This window comes from Semicossyphus pulcher, unplaced genomic scaffold (genome assembly GCF_022749685.1).
Source record: "Semicossyphus pulcher isolate SPU_LCO1_2020_fin unplaced genomic scaffold, fSemPul1.0.p SCAF_17, whole genome shotgun sequence".
Taxonomy (NCBI): domain Eukaryota; kingdom Metazoa; phylum Chordata; class Actinopteri; order Labriformes; family Labridae; genus Semicossyphus; species Semicossyphus pulcher.
The window spans coordinates 14,748,702-14,772,891 of record NW_027211681.1 but is presented as its reverse complement, the minus strand read 5'-3'; the positions used below and the strand labels follow the sequence as shown (position 1 = coordinate 14,772,891).

Here is a 24,190-nt window from a genome sequence, read left to right as displayed (position 1 = left end):
ATCACATTTCTACAGAGCACCAGAAAGTAAAAGTGTACACACCGCTCATATTCAGTGAGTCTCTCACCTGCCGGTTCTGGTGGTTTAGCCAACGTCACTGAAAGTCAAACATGGAACAGAATTTGTCTGAGCTGCCGACAGATTGGTGCCTCTTCTGTACCTTAATGTGTCCAACGCCATGCAGCCTCCATTTCTATCTTTGCTAGTTTAGTGGTTCGAGGTTATTCTGACAATTTTAGGTTGACAGCCTGCCGTCCTGTTGCTTCTGCATTGCAGCTAAAAATCTAAAAGTTCTTGGTCCTCTTAACGGAGGACCACCACCATCATCATCATCTTTTGGGAGAGAAGCTATTCTAACTTTTCACTGTAAAGAGGGAATAGGAAAGATTGAAGGACTAAGGTTCACTGTCGATGCAGACCAGACTAGGATGATAGTTCAGGGTTTGCTTCAGGAAACTATGAAAATAATGTTGATTGTGTCACTAAGCTGACCTCAAACCTGCAGAGTTTAAATGAAGCAGTGACTCATCTCTGCATTTTGCCGTGCTGTGCTTTTAGACAAAGATTTAATTTAACTTAAACTAAACTTGTAGTCTGTTTTTTTGTCTTACAGTATGTTTGTGACGAGCTAATGGAAATTTATGGGATTGAATGCTCCATGAAAAATATCCTCAATCTGGACTCCAGCACAGAAGAGAAGTTCAGCCGACATCTCATCTTCAATCTCCAAAATGCAGCCTTCAAAGACAACATACATGTGGGTATGTTCCGTGTTACTTGGGTCTGCAACTTCAGTTGTATGAAGGACTACAGCTGCAAATATAAATAAACATAAAAATAAAACAAACAAATAGATAAAAGAAAGAAATATAAAAAATAAATGCCTCAAATGTTCATTCAGTTCATATGTCCTGTTTGTTTTTTATAGGCAGGTTTATCCATGCCATTCTCCAACCAATCCTGAGCACCTCTAAAAGCAGTTTCCTGAATGTTGGGATGAATTCAGCAGAAAACAGCAAAACATGGTTTGTTTGTTTTTTCACACCTGTTGAAATAAATATTTAATGTTTCTTCTTTCATCACTCTTATTTGTCTTAATGTACCGACAGCAGAGTGCCTGATGTATCTGAGGGAAAGCAAGCAAAGGCAGGTGAGGTGGCTGAGAGTCCACAGACCAAGAAGTGCAAGAAAGAAGAGACGGACCTCAGATTCCTTCAAGTGAAAAACAAGGACGGTCAAGACGGCCTCTTTGTGGATCTTGGTAGGAGAAACTTTTGTTTGTCCTTTTTTCTTCTTCAAACATTCTTTGCACTCTTCTGTAAACCTTGCCATCATGTTCAGATGGATATTGAGTTATGGTTATGTTTTCAAAAACAGGTGTTTACACCAAGAACAGAAATTTCCGCCTCTACAAGTCGTCAAAAATGGGAAAGAACGCAGCATTCACAGTGGCCGACGACAACAAGTTTACTGACAAACCGGGGAAGGGAGTTTCTGTGGAGGAGAGTGTGTTCTTGGCCTCTCTGGTCTGTAATGTGAGGTACATTTAACACATTTGACTCAGTTTTCTGTTTCCTGAAAGTATCACTGCATTAGACCTTATTTCTGTGTATCATTAGTTTCACAGGTCAGAGAGTTCTTACGTCTGACATCCCAGAAATAAAGGAAGCAAAAACCTTGAGGCCTCAAAACCAGCAGGTATCGGCCCCAAATCCAGGTAACACTGAAGTGACAACATACGCTTCTGTTTACACTGTGCATATGCACATGGTATACTATGTAAAATTTCAATTTAAACACCTGGAGTGATTTAACTTTTCCCAAACTATCAGTGGCAGACTCACTTTCTGGCTACCTGTCGTCCCCTCATCAAGAAGTGGACAACTTTGTGTTAAGTGTGGTTAAAAAGGATTGCATAGATGGAAGTAAGTGTTTGGTACCATACAGGATATATTAAAACACTTGCATCTCTAGTTTGGGACCTATGGCTTTGACTTATAATCAGTTGCATTATTAACGTATTGTCTGTTATGTTCACTTTAACAGGCATCAGACGGTGGAACTACTTTGCCGCCGAGCAACTGCTCGTCTACGACATCGCAAAATACCGCTGGTGTGCAAATGTGGAAAGGTTTCACAGAAGCAACAACATCATGTACGTATGTTTCGTGTCCTGTAGAGTGCGAGTGAGTGTGCGCCACTCCTCTGATTTGATTTTACATCCGTCTCTGCAGGATTGTTGTGGATCTTAAAGAGGAAGTGTGGTACCAGAAGTGTCACGACCCTGAATGCAAGAACTTCAGGTCCTCAAGTATGTTGTCACCCTAAGAGCAGCCCAACTATGTTTTTGCATTTATAATATAAAGTATAATATATATATATATATATATATATAATTTACAATGGTGGTAGGATGTGTCTGAAATAAACTTTTCTTATGTTACAGGTTTCCCACTGCCACAGGAAATCTGCGTGCGCTACCTCCTGACTCTGGTTTGTTTGATTCAGTTTAACAACATCTAGATCGACTTAGTTAAATTTGCCAGAAAATCCTGTGCTGTCTTCTCCTAAAGCTCAAAGAAATGGTGTTCTTCATAACACACAGCAGTGTACGATCATGTCTTCTGTTCACCGACAGGATGAGGAAGACCAGGCTTACCTGATGGACGATTCTGGCAACATTGAACCCAGCCAGGCGCCAGACCAGAGACCACAGAGCACAGTGCGTTCAGAGGAGGACTCTGCTGATGTGTGGGGAGACAGCCAGGATGACCAGGACTATTTAGAGGGCCTGGAAGACTTTGAGAAGAGCAATGACGATATCTCTGATCAGCTTCTGCTCAAATGTATGGAAGATTTTGATTCCCAGTAGAGGGTAAGGTTTAGCAAAGATACTGGCAATGCTTTAAGTCCTCCTATTTAGTATGTATAAGCAGTACTACATGTAATAAATAGTTTATATATGCACTATAATGTAGTGGTAAGCAAACTTAGTGTTTCTAAACATGTATATATGCACTTTATTGAAAAGTACAAGTAAAGTTTCTAGACACAAAAAAAGCTTATTGTGAAGGATGGCCTTTAAGGAATCATTCGAAACACGTTTCCTCACCATAAAAGACAAAAACAAAGTTTCAGAGTTTTAGAAGAAAGTATTTATTTGGTACAGTTGACAAATAAAGATACTGTACTTGTAACTGCACCTTCACCTTTTCTTATAACATTGAAAAATAAACTATGGCTTGAAATGTCAATGAGGCTTCGGCATGATTACACGTGTTTAATGATCATAATTCAGTTTAAACATCTAAATTCACAACAGAACGTTTTGTCAAACAGCTGAGATGCTGCTCCGTTTCACACGAGACCATCCGTGAAAAGTTCGGTTGAAATGCCGACGAGGACATGGAATTAAATTTGAGAAACTTTACATGAACTGTGATACCACCGTTCCAATAATATTTACCCTGGATACTCGTGTTGTGCATTATACAAATGAGAGTGTGCAGCTTCATCCTGCAAACCGTGGCACTGAAATGGGAAACTCTAAAATGTTGGAACTGCATTTACAACATTCAAAATCTTTCATGCAGTTTTAAAAGAAAACAGACACAACCAAAAAAAAAGGCACAAAACTGTCTGTCAAGCAACAAGATTCCCAAATAGGCTATCACCTAAAATGTGCACCAAAACAGGTTTATCAGTCCCTTAGCCTACATCGTTTAGAAACATGGGAATGGGCACGATACTCTGCATACAAATAGACTCTTTAGCAGATACACTATTTACAGGTTAATGATTACATTAAATATCAACTTAAATACATGGCCAAAGCTTTAAATAGTCTGGTATATAAATATTCAATATTTGTAGCTGTTGTCAAAGCAGGTTTATAGGATTTATTTTCTGCAGCGTCCAAGAATAAAAACTTGCAGACATGTTGGACTGTGGAGGAGTGGGTCATACTGGGCGTTAAGGCAGTTCTGGTATGAGTCTTGTGATTATTAACCATTACCTTGAATAATTTATACCAGTTACAAAGATGGCATGATCTGCGATATTCTGAACCAATGAGCCAGTGCTAGCAGGACAAAATTAGTGGCACAATTTCTACATGAATCAGGGTCAATAGATTGTTCAAACTGTGGGTCATTATCTTTTTCCTGTTTGAAATCAATCCCCGTAAAACTGCAAGGATTTCCACTGGCAGAATAGTTGAGGGAAATCCCCTGCGTCTCCGTTCTGGCTGTGCTCTCTACATGATTGTCTCTTTCTCTACAGTGTTCCTTGCTCACAGTTTACATCTTAATTTTCGAATAAAGTTCATCAATGAGATCTCTGAAGCGGCTCCGAAGCTCAGCTCTCTTGGCCTTCAGGGTGGGTGTCAGCAGGCCGTTCTGGATGGAAAACAACTCGGGATGTAATGCGATATCTCTCACCTGCAGAGAGAGAAAAGGGCAGACGAATAAGAGTGAAAAGAAATATCTTAAGGAGGGCTACAACCCCCTTTTTTCCTGTGAATAATCTTCCTATTTTTCCTTGATGCTTATTACATTACAAAGTGTCCAACAAGTATAAAAAGCACAAAATTGTCCAAGATGTTGGCGATTTTTTCAGACCCGAGAGGAAATTAACTTGTAGCACTTTAGGGAAATTCCCTTCTAGCCAGATTAAGTGCTAAAAAGGTATTTTGATTTTAAAAAGTCAAACATGTCAATAATCACCTGCTCAAAAGATTTGAGTCCTCCTTCTTTTCCCAGCCTCAGGAGGTCCTCTAAAATAGCGTTCTTCACCTCCTAAGAACAGTCAGAAAAACGTTAGCATGTATGCTAATTGTTGCTGTGTTTGTGCTGCTGATGTCAATAAATCTCACCTTGTTTTGGCACAGTTCAGAGTAAGATCCTTCAATCCCTTTTTTCTTAATCCATAGAGGTAAAAAGTCTGGATCAGGTACCACTACCCCCACCAGGCAAGCCTGAAAATTACAACGTGGATAACAGTAAGATCAGTACGACACAAACTGTACAAAACGAGAAGAAAATCTGGTATTTTATTGCTATGATGCTACGTTGCAGATGATTGACTAACCTGTAAGCTGTCACCGTGAACAAATATCTGAGCCACTGGATCGCTGAGGTTATAGACCGTTTCTATTTTCTCAGGGGCGATGTATTCTCCTTGTGCCAGCTTGAAAATGTGCTTCTTTCTGTCAGTGATCTTCAGAGTGCCGTTCTGCAACCAACCAGAGAGAGACAAAGCTTATAGTTACGTTTAAAACTGATGCGATTCAAATAGAAATAATACACCTGACCACAACAGAGATCAATAGAGCCCTTCAGCCTGTTCTGCTTACAGGAAGCCATTTCCCGATGTCTCCTGTGTGCAGCCACCCGTCCTGGTCGATTGCCTCTGCTGTTTTCTCAGGGTCTTTCAGGTATCCCATGAATACATTTGGTCCTTTGACACATACCTAGAGGGAGAGAAGATAACATATGGGAAAATCACATTTTTATTTCCAGGCACCTTTTAATTTATCTAATTTAAACATGCTAGTGGCAAGGCTTAAGCACTTAGATCTTGATAACTAAGAAATAACTCGGCATCGACTTGATATAGCATCAGTTGTAATCACTTTGTTTTATGATCAGACAGCCGCAAACGCAAGTCATTCCCATCAGCCTTAACTGTACTTTGTGTTGAGTGATAATAAGCAAATGTTAGCATGCTTACATGCTAAACTAAGATAGTGTAGGGTTTACATTCACTGGATATCAGCATATTAGCATTGTCATATGTTTAGCATGCTGACATTAGCATTTAGCTCTGCTTAGCTTAACAGAGCTGTGTGAAGTACAGCTGCTAGCATGGTTTTATACTGTTATTCACTCACAATAGGAAATGTACTCTTTCAATGACAAGTGGTTAAAATAATACTGGAATTATTCTTACGTTTCTTCTAAGTATTTCTCCATAAATACTGTTTACAATAAGGCACATGCATACGTTTTCCCCTCCACTGTATGTTTCAGTTTGTTACTGAAGCAGCACTCCTCACCTCTCCCTCTCCGTTGGCTGCCAGGTAGTTCATTTCTGCCACATCCACCAGTTTAATTGCATTGCAGGGCAGAGGAGGTCCGACGTGACCTGCAGACACAAAATAATCAGTTTCATTGTTTTCCTCCAAAGAAGTACTTGTGTAGATTTTACACATCGGCCTGACAAGGACGAGAGCATAATTAAGTGTATATTGTTTTTACCTGCTGTCCAGTCACCGGGCATCGACATGGAGCACCCAGCTGTACATTCAGTCTGACCGTAGCCTTCATAAAACTGTTGAGTGCAAGATATGTTTTTAGTAACATTCATGAAAACAAAACAATCAACTGTTGATGAACGAGATGTGGGAGTGGCTCACCTGACAGCCCAGTGCAGCTCGAAGAAATGTCAGGATGGTTGGAGAAACTGGTGCTGCTCCTGTGATCATGAGTCTGACACGGCCGCCCAAACTCGCCTGCACAGTGTGCAACAAACAAGAACTCCTTTTAATAACATCAAAGAACGAGTACAAACATAGAATCTAAAAGCATAAAATGCATTAAATGTTTTAGCCAAGTATGAATTATATCCGAGTAATAGCAGTTGAAAAGTTCAAGTAGAGTTATGTAACAAAAACACAGGATGCTTTTCAGGAGCCAGCCATGTTTACCTGTACTTTTTTGAAGATGAGTTTGTCCCACATGCTGTCTTTTCTGACCACACCACTTTTAAGGTCTGCCTCCTTCCTCCTGAAGGCAAAATCGAGCAGCCACTTCTTCAGCGGCGTGTTGGCTTGACTGAACACCTGTGAAGTTTATTTAAAAGAGCATTTTGACACAAGCTCGCTAGGAAGAATCGGCTCATTTTATGCATAACCATGAACAAGCCAACAGAGCAGAGAAATCTATCTTTAAGCAAGAGAAATTGGTAAATTAGATAGTGAAGGCTCCTCTATTAACTATGACATTTTTAGATATTAACACAAATAACAGTCGATAGCCTACTAAAACTTTGTCTGACCTTATCAAACATGCGGTTGAGGAGACGTGGGACCACAGGGAAGACCGTCGGCTGCAGCGTTTTCAAATCATCCATCAGAAGTCTAATGTCTCCTTGGAAGTACCCGATTCGAGCCCCATGGATGAGGATGACACCCTGATGAAGTGGAAAGTGAGCCTCTTACTCCAACTTGTGTAAGTCAAATTTTATTCCACAAGGGGGCAGTGTTTGTTTTATTAACATTTCACTACATAACCAATGTTTGTTATAAAACCCAGACATTCAGAAGCCATTATCGTGCTGCTAAGAGGTTAGCTTGAACGTTAAAGGCTCCATTTAGGAATCAAAAATTCATCAAAACAACTAAGACGGACTTGAAGTTTACCGAGACATGCATGGCATTTTTGGTTTCACTTCATAACACACAGCGTTCATGTTTTGTTTTTTTAAAGCTGCAGAGGGTTAGAATCATTTAATTCAACTGTGGGGCCGATACAACACCTTACACCACCTAAAAAGTTCTGTTTTAGTGCCTTATTCTGAGAATAATAATCATGTTTTGAACCTAAATTGAACAAAAATGTAACTCTTAAGCATCAGTATACAATTTGTCTAAAAATACACAACATATTTCAATATTCATATCGTAACTTTTTTGGACTATCTGCAAAAAAGAAACAATATAAGAACACAGCATAATGAATCTGGCTATCCATTCCCAGCACTAAACACACTAAAAAAGTTAATGACAAAATGCAATGATTTCCTTTTAACTTCCAAAAACTTACTTCAATAAAGTTGCTTGAAAAACACTGAAAACACTTTACACACTAATATTAACTTTAAACAGGACCAAAGACTTAAATCTATTATTCTAATCATTCCCAATAACTCCTATGGCTCATCACATACACAGATAATCACTTAATGAAAAGCATCTGAAGTCCACCACATACCTGCACAACCCTCTCAAACATGTGAGCTAGGGGGAGATAGGATACATGAATGTCATGGAGGTCCAGCATGCAGTGTACCTGCGGAGGACACACAAAGCAAAACACATGCATGTTTGCAGGTCACGCATGGCGTACTGTACCTCCACCACCCTTTCAAACATGTGGGCCAAAGGGAGGTAGGAGATGAGCACATCTTTAGCGCTGGGCTTCAGTGTGCCCTGGACATCAGCACACACAGGGGAGGAGGAGGAGGAGGAGGGACGAACAGATACAGGAGGAGGAACAGAGGCAAGTAGGACAGGAAAATATAAAGGAGGTCAGACAGGGTCCATCTAACAGAAGGTCCTTTAACAGCTCCTGAATCTCATGAGTGTCAGGGACGAGCAGTTAGAGGTGTAAGAGGCTATTTCCTGCACTTTCGTCTGAAAACAAATGTTAATGAGTCTTTATTGTAATTTCCAAAATAATGCTAGTAAAACAAAGTTTGGTTTCACTACCAGGACTTAATGATAGATTACACTGCATTTGCTACTTTATTAGAAAGAGTAATCTTGTTTACTGCCCTTTCTTTGATAAACAGATCTAACTTCTTTTATGGAGAATAAAAGCTGTGAGCAGTAACAAAGATTAAATGGTTTTAAACGAGAAGGAAAAGGAAATTACAGGCGATGGAGGCCCCTATTTCAACTCTGAGTACAACCTATACCATTAAAGCAGGGGAGATATTTGAAGTTTATTGCAAAGGTGAATCAGAAGAGTGTTTCCACATTAGCATCTCTCTCATGGATTTTAGCAGCTGGGCAGTCAAAGTTAAGAAAGGTTTAAGTGAGAAAGACAAAGAAGCATCCACCTTGAATCAAGGGGAAGAGAATCAAACACATGATTAGTTATGATTCATTTCTTACATTTGCATGTTACATATCTAGTGTTTGTTTACCTCTGTTATTTTAATGAAAGCGGCAGTGTTGGAGATTACATTTCCATGAGTAAGCATTGCACCTTTTGGGTTTCCTGAAAGGAAAATGATTGTCATGATTACACACAGGGTTAAAACACTAGCACAAGGTCAGAGTCGCAACAGGTTGTATAATTACCTGTGGTTCCAGATGTAAAGCAGACAAGTGCGAGGTCCTCTGGTTTAGGAGGCTGTAATCAGATCACAGATCTACATTTACGCATGTGACGGCTAAAAGGCAATTGTGCAAGATGTTTTATTTTAGTGTTTCATTTCAGCCGAAAGATGATGCTACTTGCAGTAATTCAGTTAGGGTTTTTTTTCCTCATGTAATCAAATGAAGTGTTCCTACTCACCACTGGTTTCTGGTGGTGTGCTTCACCTAAGGCCTGGAACAAAACATACAAAACATAAATCAGATATGGTGCATCTGCAGGAAGTGCTGATAATAATCACGCTTTAAACAAACAGCCCCTCAGGGCCTAATTTCCATTTAGCTCTAACTAGAACATGAACAGTGCAACTCAAACAGCAACCACAGGAGGCACTGCCTGTTTTCATTTCCATCAGCTTTGCTCAGTCTACACATTTTGTACAAAAAAGATTGACAGTGTAGTGGGTTTGAGAAATCCTGTAAAACATCTACAGCAGATTAGGATATAAGATGCTCACCTCAAACTCCTTCAAACTCAGAATCTCGATGCCACACTCCTGTCCCCGGGTCACCAGGTTGCTTTCAAACGCCTCTATGAGCACGATCGTCTTCACCGTTCGACCTTTTCCGTCGACGCAGTCCAGAATCATCCGAGCTTTTTCAGGTATGTCGCAGATCACGGTTTCGATGGCAGCTGAGAAACAGACAGCACCGAATAAGGCACTTAGTTTGTGTCAGTATCTGAGTCCGGGATGTGGAGCGCTGTGATGGCACCACAGGTGGTGTGTGGTTTGTGTTTGAAGGTGCCCCCCCTCTTGTGTACCTTTGTCGATAACGTAGCCGATGGCCTCTGTGCCGAGTGTGTCGTACAAGGGAACTGCCACCAGGGAGTATGTGTAACAGGCCAGCTCTGATATGGTCCACTGAGACAAAAACACAGAAACAAATAATTTGAGCACATACCAAATCAAAAGCTTCATATTTAGAGTTTGGTAAACAACATTATCAAAGGTAATGTTGGCATTCAGACACTTCCTAGCTAACAGTAATACTACCTGGGAAGCAGAAAATAACAGCCGTGTGAATATATTGAATTACACTTTATATTTACAATGTTACAATTTCATTTAGCAGACGCCTTTGTCCAAAGCGACGCACATCTGAGATTTAATACAACACAAGCAACGATCAAGACCGGAGGGAACAAATTCAATAAGTGCCAACAAACAGCTTCGAGTGCGATTGGACACTGGTGCTGACAGGCAGCGCACAGGGCATCATCAACAACATCAACAAGGTCAGTGTAGTCATCATCATCATGAATAACCTAATCAACATCTACAATGTGGTGGCGATTTCTGATGGTGAGATCAATAAAGTGTTATTGTTTTACTTTCACTGAGGCGCCCGACTATCTACAGTTTACCCCTTGCCTTGGAGCTCTTCGCCCCATACAAGGTCACTCACTATATCTCTCCTAGAAAGAGGAGCAACAGTACATAATGCACAAGACCCTGAAGAGGAACAAACACTATATCTGAAATGATCATATGCATGTGTCATTAAATTAACTTATACCATGATTATTGACTGTATAACACATAAAACATATGATTCAACGGGTTAACATACACATTTCTTTCCCAAAGTACATCCTCAGTGTCAGATCAGGTACAGTGTGAACTTCCTGATGTTGTGCAGGACAAATCGACATGTTGATATTTTACTTCTAAAAAATGGCGATAGTGCGGGGGGTGATTAAACTCAGGAAAAAGCGAGTAAATGGAGGAGGAGTTTAGATTATTATTCTTTAAATAAGAAAAATCTAAACTACTCTTTTCCTGTGATCTGGAATAAAATGTCCAGCTTGTGAAAACTATAGTAGCAGACAAATTAAATATTATATATATATATATCTTTATTTTCTATCTCTATCTCACACAACTACCATCCCATCCCTGTCTCCTTCCCCTGTTGATGTCCTGCCTTCAGCAGTTGGTTTCAGTGGAACACTCTGTTGTTAGTAGCAACCACCACTGGCACAGTTCCATGGCAGCTGCAGTTTAATGCTGTGTCCTAACTGAAAGTGACATTAGACCTGCACCACATCAGAAAACTCTGTTTGGTATTAGGATAACGATGTGAAGTGCCATAAATTAACAAAGACTGCATATTATCTGTAACTCTTCGTTTTTTTCCCCCCTTTTTAGTTTGGCTTTTTCCTTTGTTTATAGGACAGCTGAAGAGAGACAGGAAATGTGGGGAGGAGAGAGTGGGGGGTGACACGCAGCAAGTGATCGTCAGACCACGAGACGAGCCTGCAATCAGTGCGTCGAGGACTGTAGCCTCTGTTTATGGGACGCCTAGTCTACCCACTGAGCTAAACCAGCACCCTTTAGTTTCTGTCTGTCTGCTGTTCTGCATGTTTTACACAATACTCGTGTCTGAAACATGTCCCTACTGAATCCAAAATAAATCCCAAAAGCTGCATTTTTTTCCCACTAAATTGATGCCAATTATTCTGAGGTTAGCTGATAGCTAGCTTGTTCTTCATCTGATCTTATTAAAATGGTGTGAAAACATGACTATTATACCCAGGGCTCCATCCACTAGGTTTGCATGCTGAATGAGACAGCATGGCTTGTATCCATAGGATAATGTTTGATTTAATTGCGATAAATTCTTACTTTTGCGATGTGTTTATTGCGATAACGATGAAATTGCGATTATTTGTGCAGCAAAAAAATCAGTTTAATTGCTTTGTTATCTACATTTATGTATTAACTTATGTATGAACTTTTGTCTGTAACTATATTCATGTTGCTTGCACTGAAAGCTGTTTCTATTATACCTCCTCTTGTAACTACAAATACCTAAAAAAGTCTGCAGCTGGTCAGGGGAAGATCCTCGGAGACTTGCAGGTAAGAAAATGAATTTGTCTTTGTTTTCTGTCAGGAAACTAAAAACAACCTTCTTACAACTTGCTGCAAAGAAAAATCCAAATGTGAATTTTCTGTTTAAAAAATGAAAACATAGGAACTCATCTTTAACTTGGTTTGTTTACATTTTGTAACAGAAGTGCATATTTGACGGTTTCAGTGTGGAAGGAGAGGGTCTGTTCAGCAATGCAATGTGATACTTGGCTGCGAGTACTGGTTTTATCCTGCCCTCCTCTGCTGTGATTGGCTCGTACTTAAACGTGGACTTGGTGATTCCAAGTATAGTAGTAGTAGTGTTAAAACCTAAACCAAAGTGTGACGGTCTCAATGTTTCCTGCATACTACGGTTAGGTTAGGTTTTTTTGATTCTTGCGGTACTTTGCTTTGGTTACTGACAACTGATTGCACACATATTTTTACACTGTGGACTCTACTATGTCATTTGACTCCACTATAAAACATACTGTACATTCACTTTAAACACAATATAGACTGGACTACAAAGAGAACAGTGAACGATGTTAACAAACTTGCCCAAAGATTGAACACATTTGTTTTACCTCTGGCCTGTTCTGGGAAAAGATGCCGATGTACTTGTCTCCTGTGTACGAGTGTCCTCTGTGGAGGAGAGCAGAACCGATGTGCTCCGCTCTGTCTGCCACCTGAGCAAAACAAGCAAAGTTTTTAGATGAATCCTGAGCCAATCAGTTCTGTATTTTTGACAAGCAGGATGTCAGTGGTTCTCGTCTCACCTCTCTATACGACTGCCACTCGTACGGCTGGTTTGGTTTCCTCGATCCTAGACATGGTCCATCATCTGTGAAGAAAATACGGCTCAGTTTTATTTAAATTCAATGGAAAACTTGAAATCTTAAGTCTTCAGGGGGCATTATAATCAACTGATAGAAGAGATGCACTCACTTGATATTCTGAGCCCTCGCTGAAACACCTCGTATATCGTGCGTGCATCATTGTAAAAGTGCGTCATCTGCTCGTTGTTGTCGTTTAATACCGACCTCCTCGCACGTTCCCCTCCCTTTAGAGAAAGAAAAACACGACAAGAACTGACTGAACTTTTGAGAACATTAATAACACGAATTCTAGCGAAGTGTTTCTCAGTGATTCCATTTATGACCGCACAAACGCCCAAGCCTTGTATGGTTAGAGTCTCAGCAAACATAAAGATCAGAATTTCTAATGTAGATTTCTAAAACTCAGTTGGCTCTGTTGTAAACGGACCAAAAATCTAACGGCAGGAAGTAAAAAAGAGGTTTTTAATTTTCACACAGATATATATATATATGTGTGTGTGTGTGTCGGGAACAAGGTCACAATTTCTGATCAGGAACACTTTATGGACAGTTGCAAATAATGGTTTTGATAATGGTTGTTTCCTAAAGCTTCATACATCAGTTATAAGCCTTTTACAAGAATGAACATTGGGTTGCCAGTTTGAGAAGAATCCATTTGGCCTCATCTTTGTCTTTTCTATTTGGTGACAATACATTTAGAAATGTTTATAAACCATAACTACGACAAATACTCAGGAGTTTGTTTTTTTGCCATTAGATTTAGTGAATTTAGTGAGCAGTTAATATGATGTAATAGTTAATAAAAGGGTTTTTTCATCCATCATGTCAGCACTTAAGAACTATAGCTAGAAAGGAGGCCAAACAATGAAGAAGTTTTTCACAACCTGGCAACTCAACTTTTTGTCTTTATCAATGAATCGATTCAGCTTTAGAAACTTACATATTAACCATGACTAAAGCATCAACGTCAACTGATACAGCCTTGTAAGAGTTGCCTTAAAGTGGCAGTAGTAGAAAGTGGTACTAGGCGGATTCAAAACATATCTCACTTCATCACTTCCCTCAGACGGCTAAACTAAACTATGGTTAACTTTTTAGCACTTTAAATGTGACACAGAGTGAGGATTTCGAAGCCTGTACAGTAGTTTTAAGAACATCAGCGAGGATTAAAAAGTCTGTAGAGGATTCAGTTTACATTCCTGCTGAATGAGGTCTGCTGCCCACTTTATTTTTCCAGCAGTTGAATCATGCTTCAGCTATTCCTCCGAAACACATCTTTTTTTTTTCTGTGTTCTGTGATCCCCATTGCATGAATTTGGGAGGGTTGATGTTAAGAGAAGGAAAGAAAGTCACCTACTGGCATTTCCACTGACTGCAGCTCGAGGTCACAGGGGGGTTTGAGGGCCTTTGGCCGGGTGGCAAACCAGTACGTGGTGATGGCAGCGAAGGCACCCACTCCCATGAGCGCGTTAGTTGGCAAGCTGCGAACATACTGCCGAAGATCGTCCAGCTCGGGAATCCGCAGCTGTCTCAGGACTTCCTGAGTCTGCATGACTGTAATACACTGACCCTGCAAGGAAACACAAGACAGAAGCTCTCAGTGTTAAATCTGCAGATGTATGTGATCACATTCAGCTGAGAGATATGCTTCATAAATGATCTGCAGTGCTGTTCCTACTGAGCTCATTGAGGATGTGGTGATACGGCAGGATGTAGTAATTTCATCTTTTTATCAATGGGCCTCTTGTTTGTCGGGACACGAGAGCTCCCATTAATCTATAGAACAGACGTCCTATTCAGAGCATGTCAAAATGAATACACTGAACATACTCCATCTCATACAATATTGTCTGTTTTTTAAACATTAAGTTATATTAAACTTCTTTTTTGAAGATTAGTTTTGTCTGTAATGTAAAGTTTAAACTTGAAGGACGGGACAGGAAACAGAGGACGAGACGTGGGAGGATATAAAGTAACGCTGTGGTTAATCAATTAGTAAATACGCAGAATAGAGTATGTACGCAGTACGCAGAATGGATTATCTCTGCTGATAATCAATAAACAGAGTCATTTAAAGTTGAACAGAAACACATCGCTCTCTTGTTTCAGACTCTTACAGTTTCTCCTCGTCCTTGACGTCATAGTTAATTGAACATTTTTATGCTTTGGACAGCTGATCGAGACATTTAATGTCCTGTAATGGGCCTTTTACATAGTTCTGTGATAGTTTAATAGTTTTAGTTGAAATTATTAATCAATTAATTAAGTTAATACTCATCTGAACGTGACACTACAGATATAATAGTTAGATGCAGCACACACATTCAACAAAGGTCCCTGGCTGGAATCAGTCACGGGATGTTAATGTTTAGTCAGACCGTGTCTTTTCTAAACCATTATCATCCAGGTAGCAAAAATAATCAATCTTTGGCCCACTGAGTAAAGCAAATGTCCTAAACCAGGGCCACATGCCGTCACAAGCAAAGTCTAATATAATACAGCACAGGTATGAACATGTTTATAATTCATCACTTCAGATTTCTGGCAAAATATGAGAACTGTTCAGAATAAAACCAAAATAAAGCTTCAAAGATAGATTCACCCTGAATCACAGCCTTGTGATTCAGTGATGATCCACCACTCCAGCGTTACTGTAAACTCAGACCCTTTTACATAACCACAAACCTGACAGTTTCATTGGGCCTTTACCGCAGAAAACTTTTTATAAAGACTTACCACTATGTCGTACTTTAATAATATTCAATCTTACCTTCACATGCCACATTGAGGTGTTCTTGTTTTATGCCCTTTAAAGCCTACAAACTCTAATATAAGAGATATATAGGCTGTAAACATATGATCATCTGAAGAGTTTCTTTAGAGCCCAAATTAATACACTGATGTTAATGTGTTGTTTGACAGAACATAACATCTGACTGAGACAAGAGCGGACTGTGTCCTCTGTTTTACAAACTGGGATTTCTTTCAGCTCTCTTTATGTTTAAAATCCATCAAACTGAAAGATTCAGACTGATTTTAAAGACAAACCTAAATGCTGCTAAACGATGAATATTTGCGTTTGTTCTGCGCAGCTTCCACAAAGGCTGTGTACAAAAGGAAGATGTGCTATCCTATCCAGCAGCTGTGCACTTGGACACAAAGACACAGGAAGGAAATATGACTCCACACACATTTTCAGAACACAAGTCTCCACGGTGATATGAGGACACAAGCACGCACGCACGCACACACACACTGAACTCCACACTTTCTGAGAGGAAGTGAGCCTTTCTGGCCGGGATGATGAAGAAACAGACATCCTATATGGCAGTTCCACTTAATATGTAAGAACCATTAGCTTTCTGTTAATCATACTCATCTTATTTGACCTTCAGATTCCTAACAACCCAGTAGGTAAATGAACAAATGACCAGCCACCACATAAGTAACAATTGACTTCTCACCTACTTCTATTATTAACGCAGAGCCCATGACACCTTGGACCAGTGCCAACTGTGACAAAGTATTGTAGATGCCAGACAATCTACGCGATCATACGCAGACTCTAAATGCAGACTTGCGTTCAAAGAATCTTGGGTGTACTTAGAGATAAAAAGATCAATGATACTCTCCTGAATCATTATATTCAAAAATGTAAACAACATTTTCAAGGTTCAAGCTCAATTTGTTCTCGTTGAAAGATATAAAATAATCAAAAACTCCTCAATAAACCTAAAAAATTAAGTCCTGCAGGTGTTAGCCACTATGAAAGACAAGACAATCACTTCTCAGTCATCTTCAAGACAAGTAGGCGGCTCAATGTTCCAGCACTGACTGATTCGCATATAAAATCTGTATACTCACAGCCCCACAGTGTGTGTATGAAGAAAGGTAGCGACTGTGTCCAGAGACAGAGAGGTCTGGTTATCTGAAGGCCCTGTGCTGCAGCAGTTGCTATTAGAGGGACTCACACTGACCTCTAATAGACCTCTGAGGTTCTCACCACTATGAATAGCAGAAACACGCCCCTCCAAACAGAAACACAGACGTGTGAGGCAGAGCCAGCCACTCGCCGGGCGCAGTGCAAGAAGCAGGCTCATTTAAAACAGAATTTTTTTTTCTTCTCCAAACAAATCTACTGATGAAACTCATGTCTGCAAGTTCAACTAGTGTCAAACAAGACAAATACAATCAGACTGACCCAGAGATCACAGCATTTTCAAGTAAAGTGTATTCCAGTATCTTATCATCGCTATCTGGACACAATGTGTGCAACTATTGTGTTGCCAAGAGTTCAAACTGATGAAAGTAGTCACACACACAACTGAACGTACAGTATGTACACATTCCAGCTAGTTTATTCCCCCCCCCCATCTCTAAACATACCAAATCATAAACATAAATACATTGCATATATTGTACTTGTATACGTTTGTCCTGCAGAGGTTGACCCTACAACAGTTAAAGCCGGCGAGCCTGAGAGCAAACTCAGTGTAATCAGCTGTGACTGCAGCAAATTACACATGGATCTTGATCTTTGTGCAGTGTGACAGACACGTGTTCTATAATGCTGGAACACAGTGGTGTCGTTTACATCCACTCATGGTATATATGTCATTTTATATCATGACATCTTGTATGTAATTTTCTGCATATCATCTGGATTTTCTGGATACAATAAATGGATGATGGTGTCGGTGTTAAATCAATGAAATACGCTTTTAATGCATCATTTATATCATCATAAAGCTCGCCCCTAATGAATTCAACATTAATATAACCAATTTTGTTTTTTTCCATTCATAATCAAAGTGCAAATTACTTCCCTGAAGTTTTTGAATCATCCATATTTGCTTGTGTTTCTTGGTTTGATATCAATCCAACCTCCAAGACGCAACTACAGATTGTTTTCATTATTGATCAAAGTAATGATTTCACTTTTAAATATAACACAAGGTGTGAAATCATAGTTTTGCAGAGACCAAGGTGATGTCTTCAATGTCTCATTTTGTCCCCCAAAAATTCTGTTTTTCAGACCGAGAAAAGCAGCAAAACCTCCCATTTAAAAGGTTGGAACTTGAGCATGTATAGCCCTTTTACCGTAATTATAATAATAGTATCCCATTATTTTTATATTGATTAAATAATTGGCTAATCATCGCAGCTAAAAATGAGTAACTAAAAGATAAAGTGATAATGGAAAAAGGGTTTCATCACAGCTCTCCTCTCTGCGTGTGTCTTAATAGTGTGCGTCTTTACGTCAGATGGCCAACAGCAGGCAAATGTCACTTGTGCCCTGCTTGGCTGAGAGCTGTTGAAGGCGAAAGGTACTCCAACTACCCCCCACCATGAGCAGCCTCCACCCTCCACCACCACCACCTCCACTCTCCATACTTGGCCTGTGAGGATGACAGGCCAATGGCAGAGCTAGCTCGCCAGTCACCCCACACACACCCCACACCCAGGCACACACACAAGACAGTGGAAAAAGTGGGGGAGAGGGGAGGGAGGTCAGCTGGTTCGTTTGACACATAACAGAGCCTAAAGCTTGAGATCAGACTGCAGCTGTAGTTGTGAAAGAGTCACCCCAAACCACAACCAGGAAGTAAAAAAAAGAAAAAGAAAACGCGTGGCTGGTCAGTCACACTTCCTCTTTGTGGGATGGTGCAAGAAGAAACGACAGACATTTGAAAACCAAAAGTATCGCAACAGCCAGCAGCTAGTTGGCTTTACTTCTCAGCCTCAGGTCAAATCATTTAAGCTCATTATCACCTTATCACTTGTAGATTAACACAGAGAGACTTTAAACAAACAGCCATAATCCCATTTTGACAAGATAGTCCCTTCAAATCTCAGAGGCAGCTTTCTCCAAGATTCGGCATCAATCTGCTTAATTTTGTTGTGATACACAGCTGAAACTATTTCTTAGATAAGTCAGTACTCGGGGCTGTTGCAAGAGAGACATTTAAATAGTTTTCACAGAGGTGCCCTCTGTCAACCACCTCAACCAAGAAAACAACCATGGAAATGTGGTACAGTGTCTGTATGAAGCAATCGTTAGCATGTCCTGCTACCTCACTTTCATGGCTTAGGAGTGCATCATTTTTTCAGAACAACAGACCTTATTATTCCTATTGAACTAAGAACTCTGTATATTAATACAAACACAGTGCTGTTTCAAGTATCAAACTGGAGCGATGCTAACCTTTTGCCACAAGGCTTTTAGCATAGATCGTCATGCATGTAGTCATCAGATGCATTTATGGAGAACTAACAAGATTCTTATTTGAAACCAGCTCACGTAGCTAACATGAGTATGATGACTAAGCTAGCCTTAGCTAGTCAAATCTGCCAGACATTTGTCATTTTATCTGAAATAATATCCAAACCAGTTAGTTTTTTGTTGTAGAGTTAGCGAGTGTGGGACCAGTTAGTTTGGGGAGTTAGCTAACTTGAGACTAGTTTGCAGAGTTAATTAACATGGGAGCTGTTAGTTTGCAGAGCTAGCTAACGTGGGACCAGTTAGTGTACAGAGTTAGCTAATGCAGGGCCAGTTAATGTGCAGAGCTAGCTAACGTGGGACCAGTTAGTGTGCAGAGTTAGCTAATGCAGGACCAGTTAGTTTGGGGAGTTAGCTAACATGGGACCAGTTAGGTTATGGAGTTAGCTAACTTGAGACTAGTTTGCAGAGTTAGTTAAAATGGGAGCTGTTAGTTTGCAGAGCTAGCTAACGTGGGACCAGTTAGTTTGGGAAGTTAGCTAACGTGAGGCGGATTTAGCAAGCAATCTATTGTCTTTACTTTACTTTTGACGTCTTGTATAATTAACAGAGCATCTTAGGATTTTGTGATAAAAAGTTGCATTAAAGTGAATCAAATCATATTAAAAAGTAGCACTCATAGACTACAGTTTCTTTGATTAAGTTTAGGTTTAATGTTGCACAACATAGCAACTTATCATGTTTGTGGTTTAGTGTTTCTGGTTACAACACGATTCTACATGATAATAATCATGTTTGAGATTCTGAACAAGATTTCTGTAAATGTAATCATTTGGCATTTAGACATAAGGAAATGTAATAATGACATAAAAAATATTGTTGTAATGTGAAACTGAGCATTTTGTCTGCTTAATATAATTCACTATAAAAGATTTTTTCAATCAGAAACCAGTCGTGTTCAGACACGTCTGATGAAACCCAACCCAGACACATTACAACATGACGAGCCGCTGTGGTCTAAACTTTGAATTGTTGCTCAAAAAGAACTGTATAAAGTATTGCTTAACTTGCTGATATGAGGTCATGTAGAGACAAACAGTGGTTCAGCACTGATCTGCTCTAAAAATGTCGAATCTGAAATTCATATTTTATTGACTTATTGAAACTTGTTGCTGCATCAGAACAGTCGTCAATATCTAATTGATTATTCAACAGTTTTACAAATAGCACAGCCTGCCCTGAGGGAACAAGACTTAATAGAAGGAGAAGTCAATATATTAATGTGTAAAACCACTAATATGTTTACAGGAACACAACATCAGCATTCTCTGAAGCAACTCATAGGCCATGCTTTTTGATTAGTGTGGCAGTTGCGTTACACCCGAGGGCTCTTAGGGAAGGCGTGAACAGGAAGAGACAACCGAAACCCTCTCAGTGTCGATGTGTCAAATGACATGCAGCAACAAGTCAATGAAATATATGGTAACGGCTGTTTTGTCACGACTCTTGAACTTGCGGTTAAAGCTCATGTGTCTTCTGGTGACATCTTATGGAGCTGCAACCATCTGCCTGACTTCTGCCCATCCTCCTCCGGTCACACTCACCCGGGGTTTTAGGACACAAAGACTGACCTTGCACAAGACTACCACGCTCCAGTCTGCAGGTCCTGACCCCTTGATGAAACCGCACACTCCCAGTCACATGGTCACTCAGCGGAGAAATGCACATAGGAAGGGAGGGTGGAGGATGGGATTTGTGAAGTGGAACAAAGGTCATGCACCCGTCTACAGCTACTGACACAGCATCAGGACGCACAACCTCTACACTGCAGGTCAAAGCGAACATACTGTCATTTTGAAACTAGTGTCAAGAGTCACAGACAGTTTAATCTGGGGGTTATTTAACTTAAAGGCACCACTTGGGTAATAATAAAAGTTGTCTCTCTCTCTCTCTCTCTTATCTCTAAGTGTGGTTTGAAATGAAGGATTGAAAATTCACTTGAGCTGATAATTGCGGACATATAGCAGCTCTACCAGGAAACACACAGTGGGTTGCAGCTCCTCCACTCTGATTGTAAGTTGGTTAAAATCAACTTAAGGGCGGCCCAGGCCTGGTGTAAAAAATACTTATCGATCAACCGTGCAATCGTGTTACAAAGTGAGGTGCAGGGAAGCAGAGGGAGACTTCAGAAAGACAAAACAAAAAAATCACTATAGCTGGGAGTTATGCTTTGAAAAATTAAGCAGACTTTTACTTTCAGTCTCTACAAAAAGAAAAGAAAAACATGAACCAAAAAAACTTTACATTCATTACATAGCTCAAACAGTTCTGGTGCTGCTCTTCTTAAACCAGAACACACTCTCTCATTGCACTCACATATATAGCGTGTGAGCCCGCCTTGCCAGTTCAAACTGGCCTATCAGGTCAGGACTGTAGAAAATCAAGTTGACATGGTTAAGCACAAATAAACATTGTTTTTCATACCAACAAGCCTCATTTCATTCTTCACCATATAGTCATATTACACATTCAAAGGAAGAAAATAATTTCAAGACCATTCAGTATTTACCTTAATTGGCTGTCAATATCACCACTCAACCTTTGTCCAATCAAATCAGAGAACCAACCTACTCACCCATCACATAAAAGGGCTGTAGTTGGGGCGCACTTCCTCTTAAAGCACCAGCACAAGATGGCCTCCGCAAAGGACTCAAACTCCAAAAGGTTATTGTTTTTACTACTGCATGTCTTCATTATCCTTTTAACAAAAACGTGCTTTACTTTCTACTAATGCAGAGTACAGCTATATATATATATGATCCCAACTCCATCGCCAATATATACAAGACAAGTTTGGAGGCTTGTTTGTTCAGTTAGCTGATCAAAATTGCTTCTTTCACAAGCTTCTGTTTAATTCAATGCAGCCTGTTACATCAGGAAAAGTTGGTGGGACTTTTCTAAAACCTGCCCTGTGCTGAAATTCCTCCTTTAAAGGTCGCTCTTCACTGTTTGGTAAACATCAGCTAGCCCAATCCTTTGCTTGCTATCAAACCCAAAACAGGCAGATGGAATGATAGAGGTATTCTCAAATGACCAATGCAGATTGACGACTCCTGCATCACAACACCACAAAGTGTCCCTTCTGTTCGCCATAATGAAAGCTTCTCCTGTACTCAAGAGCAAAACAAAAGCATGGTTGAGTCTGCACGGTGACTTCCCTACCATCCCCTGTCTTTAGTGTAACTGCTCATGAGACTGCACTGCATGACCTAAAGGCACATTACCTAGTGTTTTGGAAACGCCGGGTAACAGGGAGGAAAACGACAAACACCCACTCAGGCTGCATTCCACAGATTCCTGTCAGAGGAAGGTTTACCCTAAAGACGCAGACTCCACTACCAGGCACGGCGCTGAACTTAAACGCCCTCCTGTAAAAGATCGTTATTCAGCACAAAACACACACACGCCTCTGTCACTCAAGTTTTCATTCATGTTGTCGGCTACAATAACAAAACTGCTCCCACATGTGCAAACTAGTTTAAGCGTTCAGTCCTGATCTGCTCTCTTTCAGATCAGACTGAGGCTCCCACACGTCTTTCCAAGACAGAAAACAATGACTGACCAAATCTGACCGTCACTTTCAGTCTGCTAGCTTCTGTTTTGACAGGAAATAACAGACAGTCCAACGTCTGATCTGAATAACGTCTGTCTCCAAAGCATGCAGTGAGGTTTAAAGGCACATGCAAGTGTTCTTTATATCTTTGTTAACAAATGCAATTTAGCATATTTTTAAATAGGGGCATAATATGATAGGAAACGTGATCTTAAAGTGTTTGAAGGGCTTTTATATTTCAGCATGATCTTCATTAAATATCAGAGAACAGTTGAGGAGAAAAATAAATACATAATCCACAATTTATCTTATTTTGTCTTGCACCTAACCCCACAAAAATGAGCAGATTGCCATTTTTTAAAACTACAAATGTGAGTTAATGTAGTTTGGAAACCAAACATGTACATTTCTGGTCAGGCTGTAGTACAAATTAGTTTGAAAAATCTACACTACAATATCTTATTATGTTAATGTAACCTTGCATAGTGAAGTGAATCCAAACTTCATGTTCACTATGATGTAATATACAACTCTAACAAGTGTCAAGCGTTTGCTACAATAATATCACACTGTATGTAAATTAATGAAACTGTCTGGGAATGGAGGGGGCTGAATCCTGAAAAAACAACTCGTGAATAGTCTCCTGGTAACCTCCTAGTTTGAGGTTAGCAGGTCAGTCGCATATCCTGAAACAAGTTGATATGGCGCGGATGCCACGACATGCGCTTGATAATGGTCGCATTGTTCCTCTTTTCCACTCGTTATAATCTCATTTTAGTTGCAAACAATGTGCGCAGACAGTCACGGGGAAAGTAGGTGAGGCGGAGATTAAATAAGACGTAATGTTTCAAAACAAAGTATAATCAGCCCTGTTGCTACGTGTCCATATCTTTTATCTGAGAGGATCATATTCATACACGCACACATTTATTTCCCCGCAAAAAAGACGGATACCAGAGATGAACACGATGTTCTGATATATATACACTTGACACACAGTCGATTTGAACATTAGGAGATAAAGGGAAATGAAGATGATGTCGAGAAAAAGCACAAAACGCAGCTAGACTCTGCTCTATTTAAAGGAAACAATAAGGGGAGAAAAGCTCCTTTTTCTGAGGGTTCGCTAATGCATCACGCGTTTAACGAACCTCTAAATAAATCAACAACGTAGAAGATGTTCGACGCTAATTGACGCTTGAATACTTGAGCTAGTAGGTGGGCATGTTTCCACTAACCTGTGAGCAGCGGCAGATCCGGAGACTCAAACCTGCTTCTTGAACAAGCAGCAGCAGCAGCAGCAGCGGCGGGCTACGCTTTGTTCAGCTGCTGCCGCTCTCAGCCAATCAGAGGCCGACACACGTGTTGCTTAGCCCAAAGTTTGTAAGGCGTGCTGTAATTGGCTAATCAGTGATGTCAATTAAGGTTGTGCAGCAGCAAAGATAAAGTTACTTTATATTATCAGTGGTGGACAGTACTTTACTTGAATATGTCAATTTTATGCTC

The 24,190-nt window shown here is 40.1% G+C and overlaps 2 protein-coding genes across 2 annotated transcripts; one reads left to right on the top strand and one right to left on the bottom strand.

Moving 5' to 3' along the window:
- The first annotated feature begins 966 nt into the window (after window positions 1-966).
- On the top strand, window positions 967-3,235 carry LOC138594223 (DNA-directed primase/polymerase protein-like). Its single transcript, XM_069665238.1, has 9 exons — window positions 967-1,025; window positions 1,110-1,261; window positions 1,378-1,540; window positions 1,620-1,717; window positions 1,833-1,925; window positions 2,047-2,155; window positions 2,235-2,311; window positions 2,447-2,493; window positions 2,639-3,235. Exons 1-9 carry the CDS (start codon window positions 997-999, stop codon window positions 2,870-2,872), a joined length of 1,002 nt encoding a protein of 333 aa, XP_069521339.1. The 5' UTR covers window positions 967-996; the 3' UTR covers window positions 2,873-3,235.
- On the bottom strand, window positions 3,139-23,961 carry acsl1a (acyl-CoA synthetase long chain family member 1a). Its single transcript, XM_069665237.1, is given in 22 exon segments — window positions 3,139-4,439; window positions 4,725-4,796; window positions 4,874-4,975; window positions 5,089-5,232; window positions 5,354-5,470; window positions 6,056-6,144; window positions 6,258-6,330; window positions 6,416-6,511; window positions 6,707-6,841; window positions 7,057-7,191; window positions 7,992-8,089; window positions 8,092-8,209; window positions 8,929-9,002; window positions 9,086-9,137; window positions 9,303-9,335; window positions 9,619-9,794; window positions 9,924-10,023; window positions 12,600-12,701; window positions 12,792-12,856; window positions 12,961-13,075; window positions 14,209-14,421; window positions 23,923-23,961. Coding segments are annotated over 21 exon segments (2,232 nt in total). The 5' UTR covers window positions 14,404-14,421; window positions 23,923-23,961; the 3' UTR covers window positions 3,139-4,298.
- Window positions 23,962-24,190: the final 229 nt, after the last annotated feature.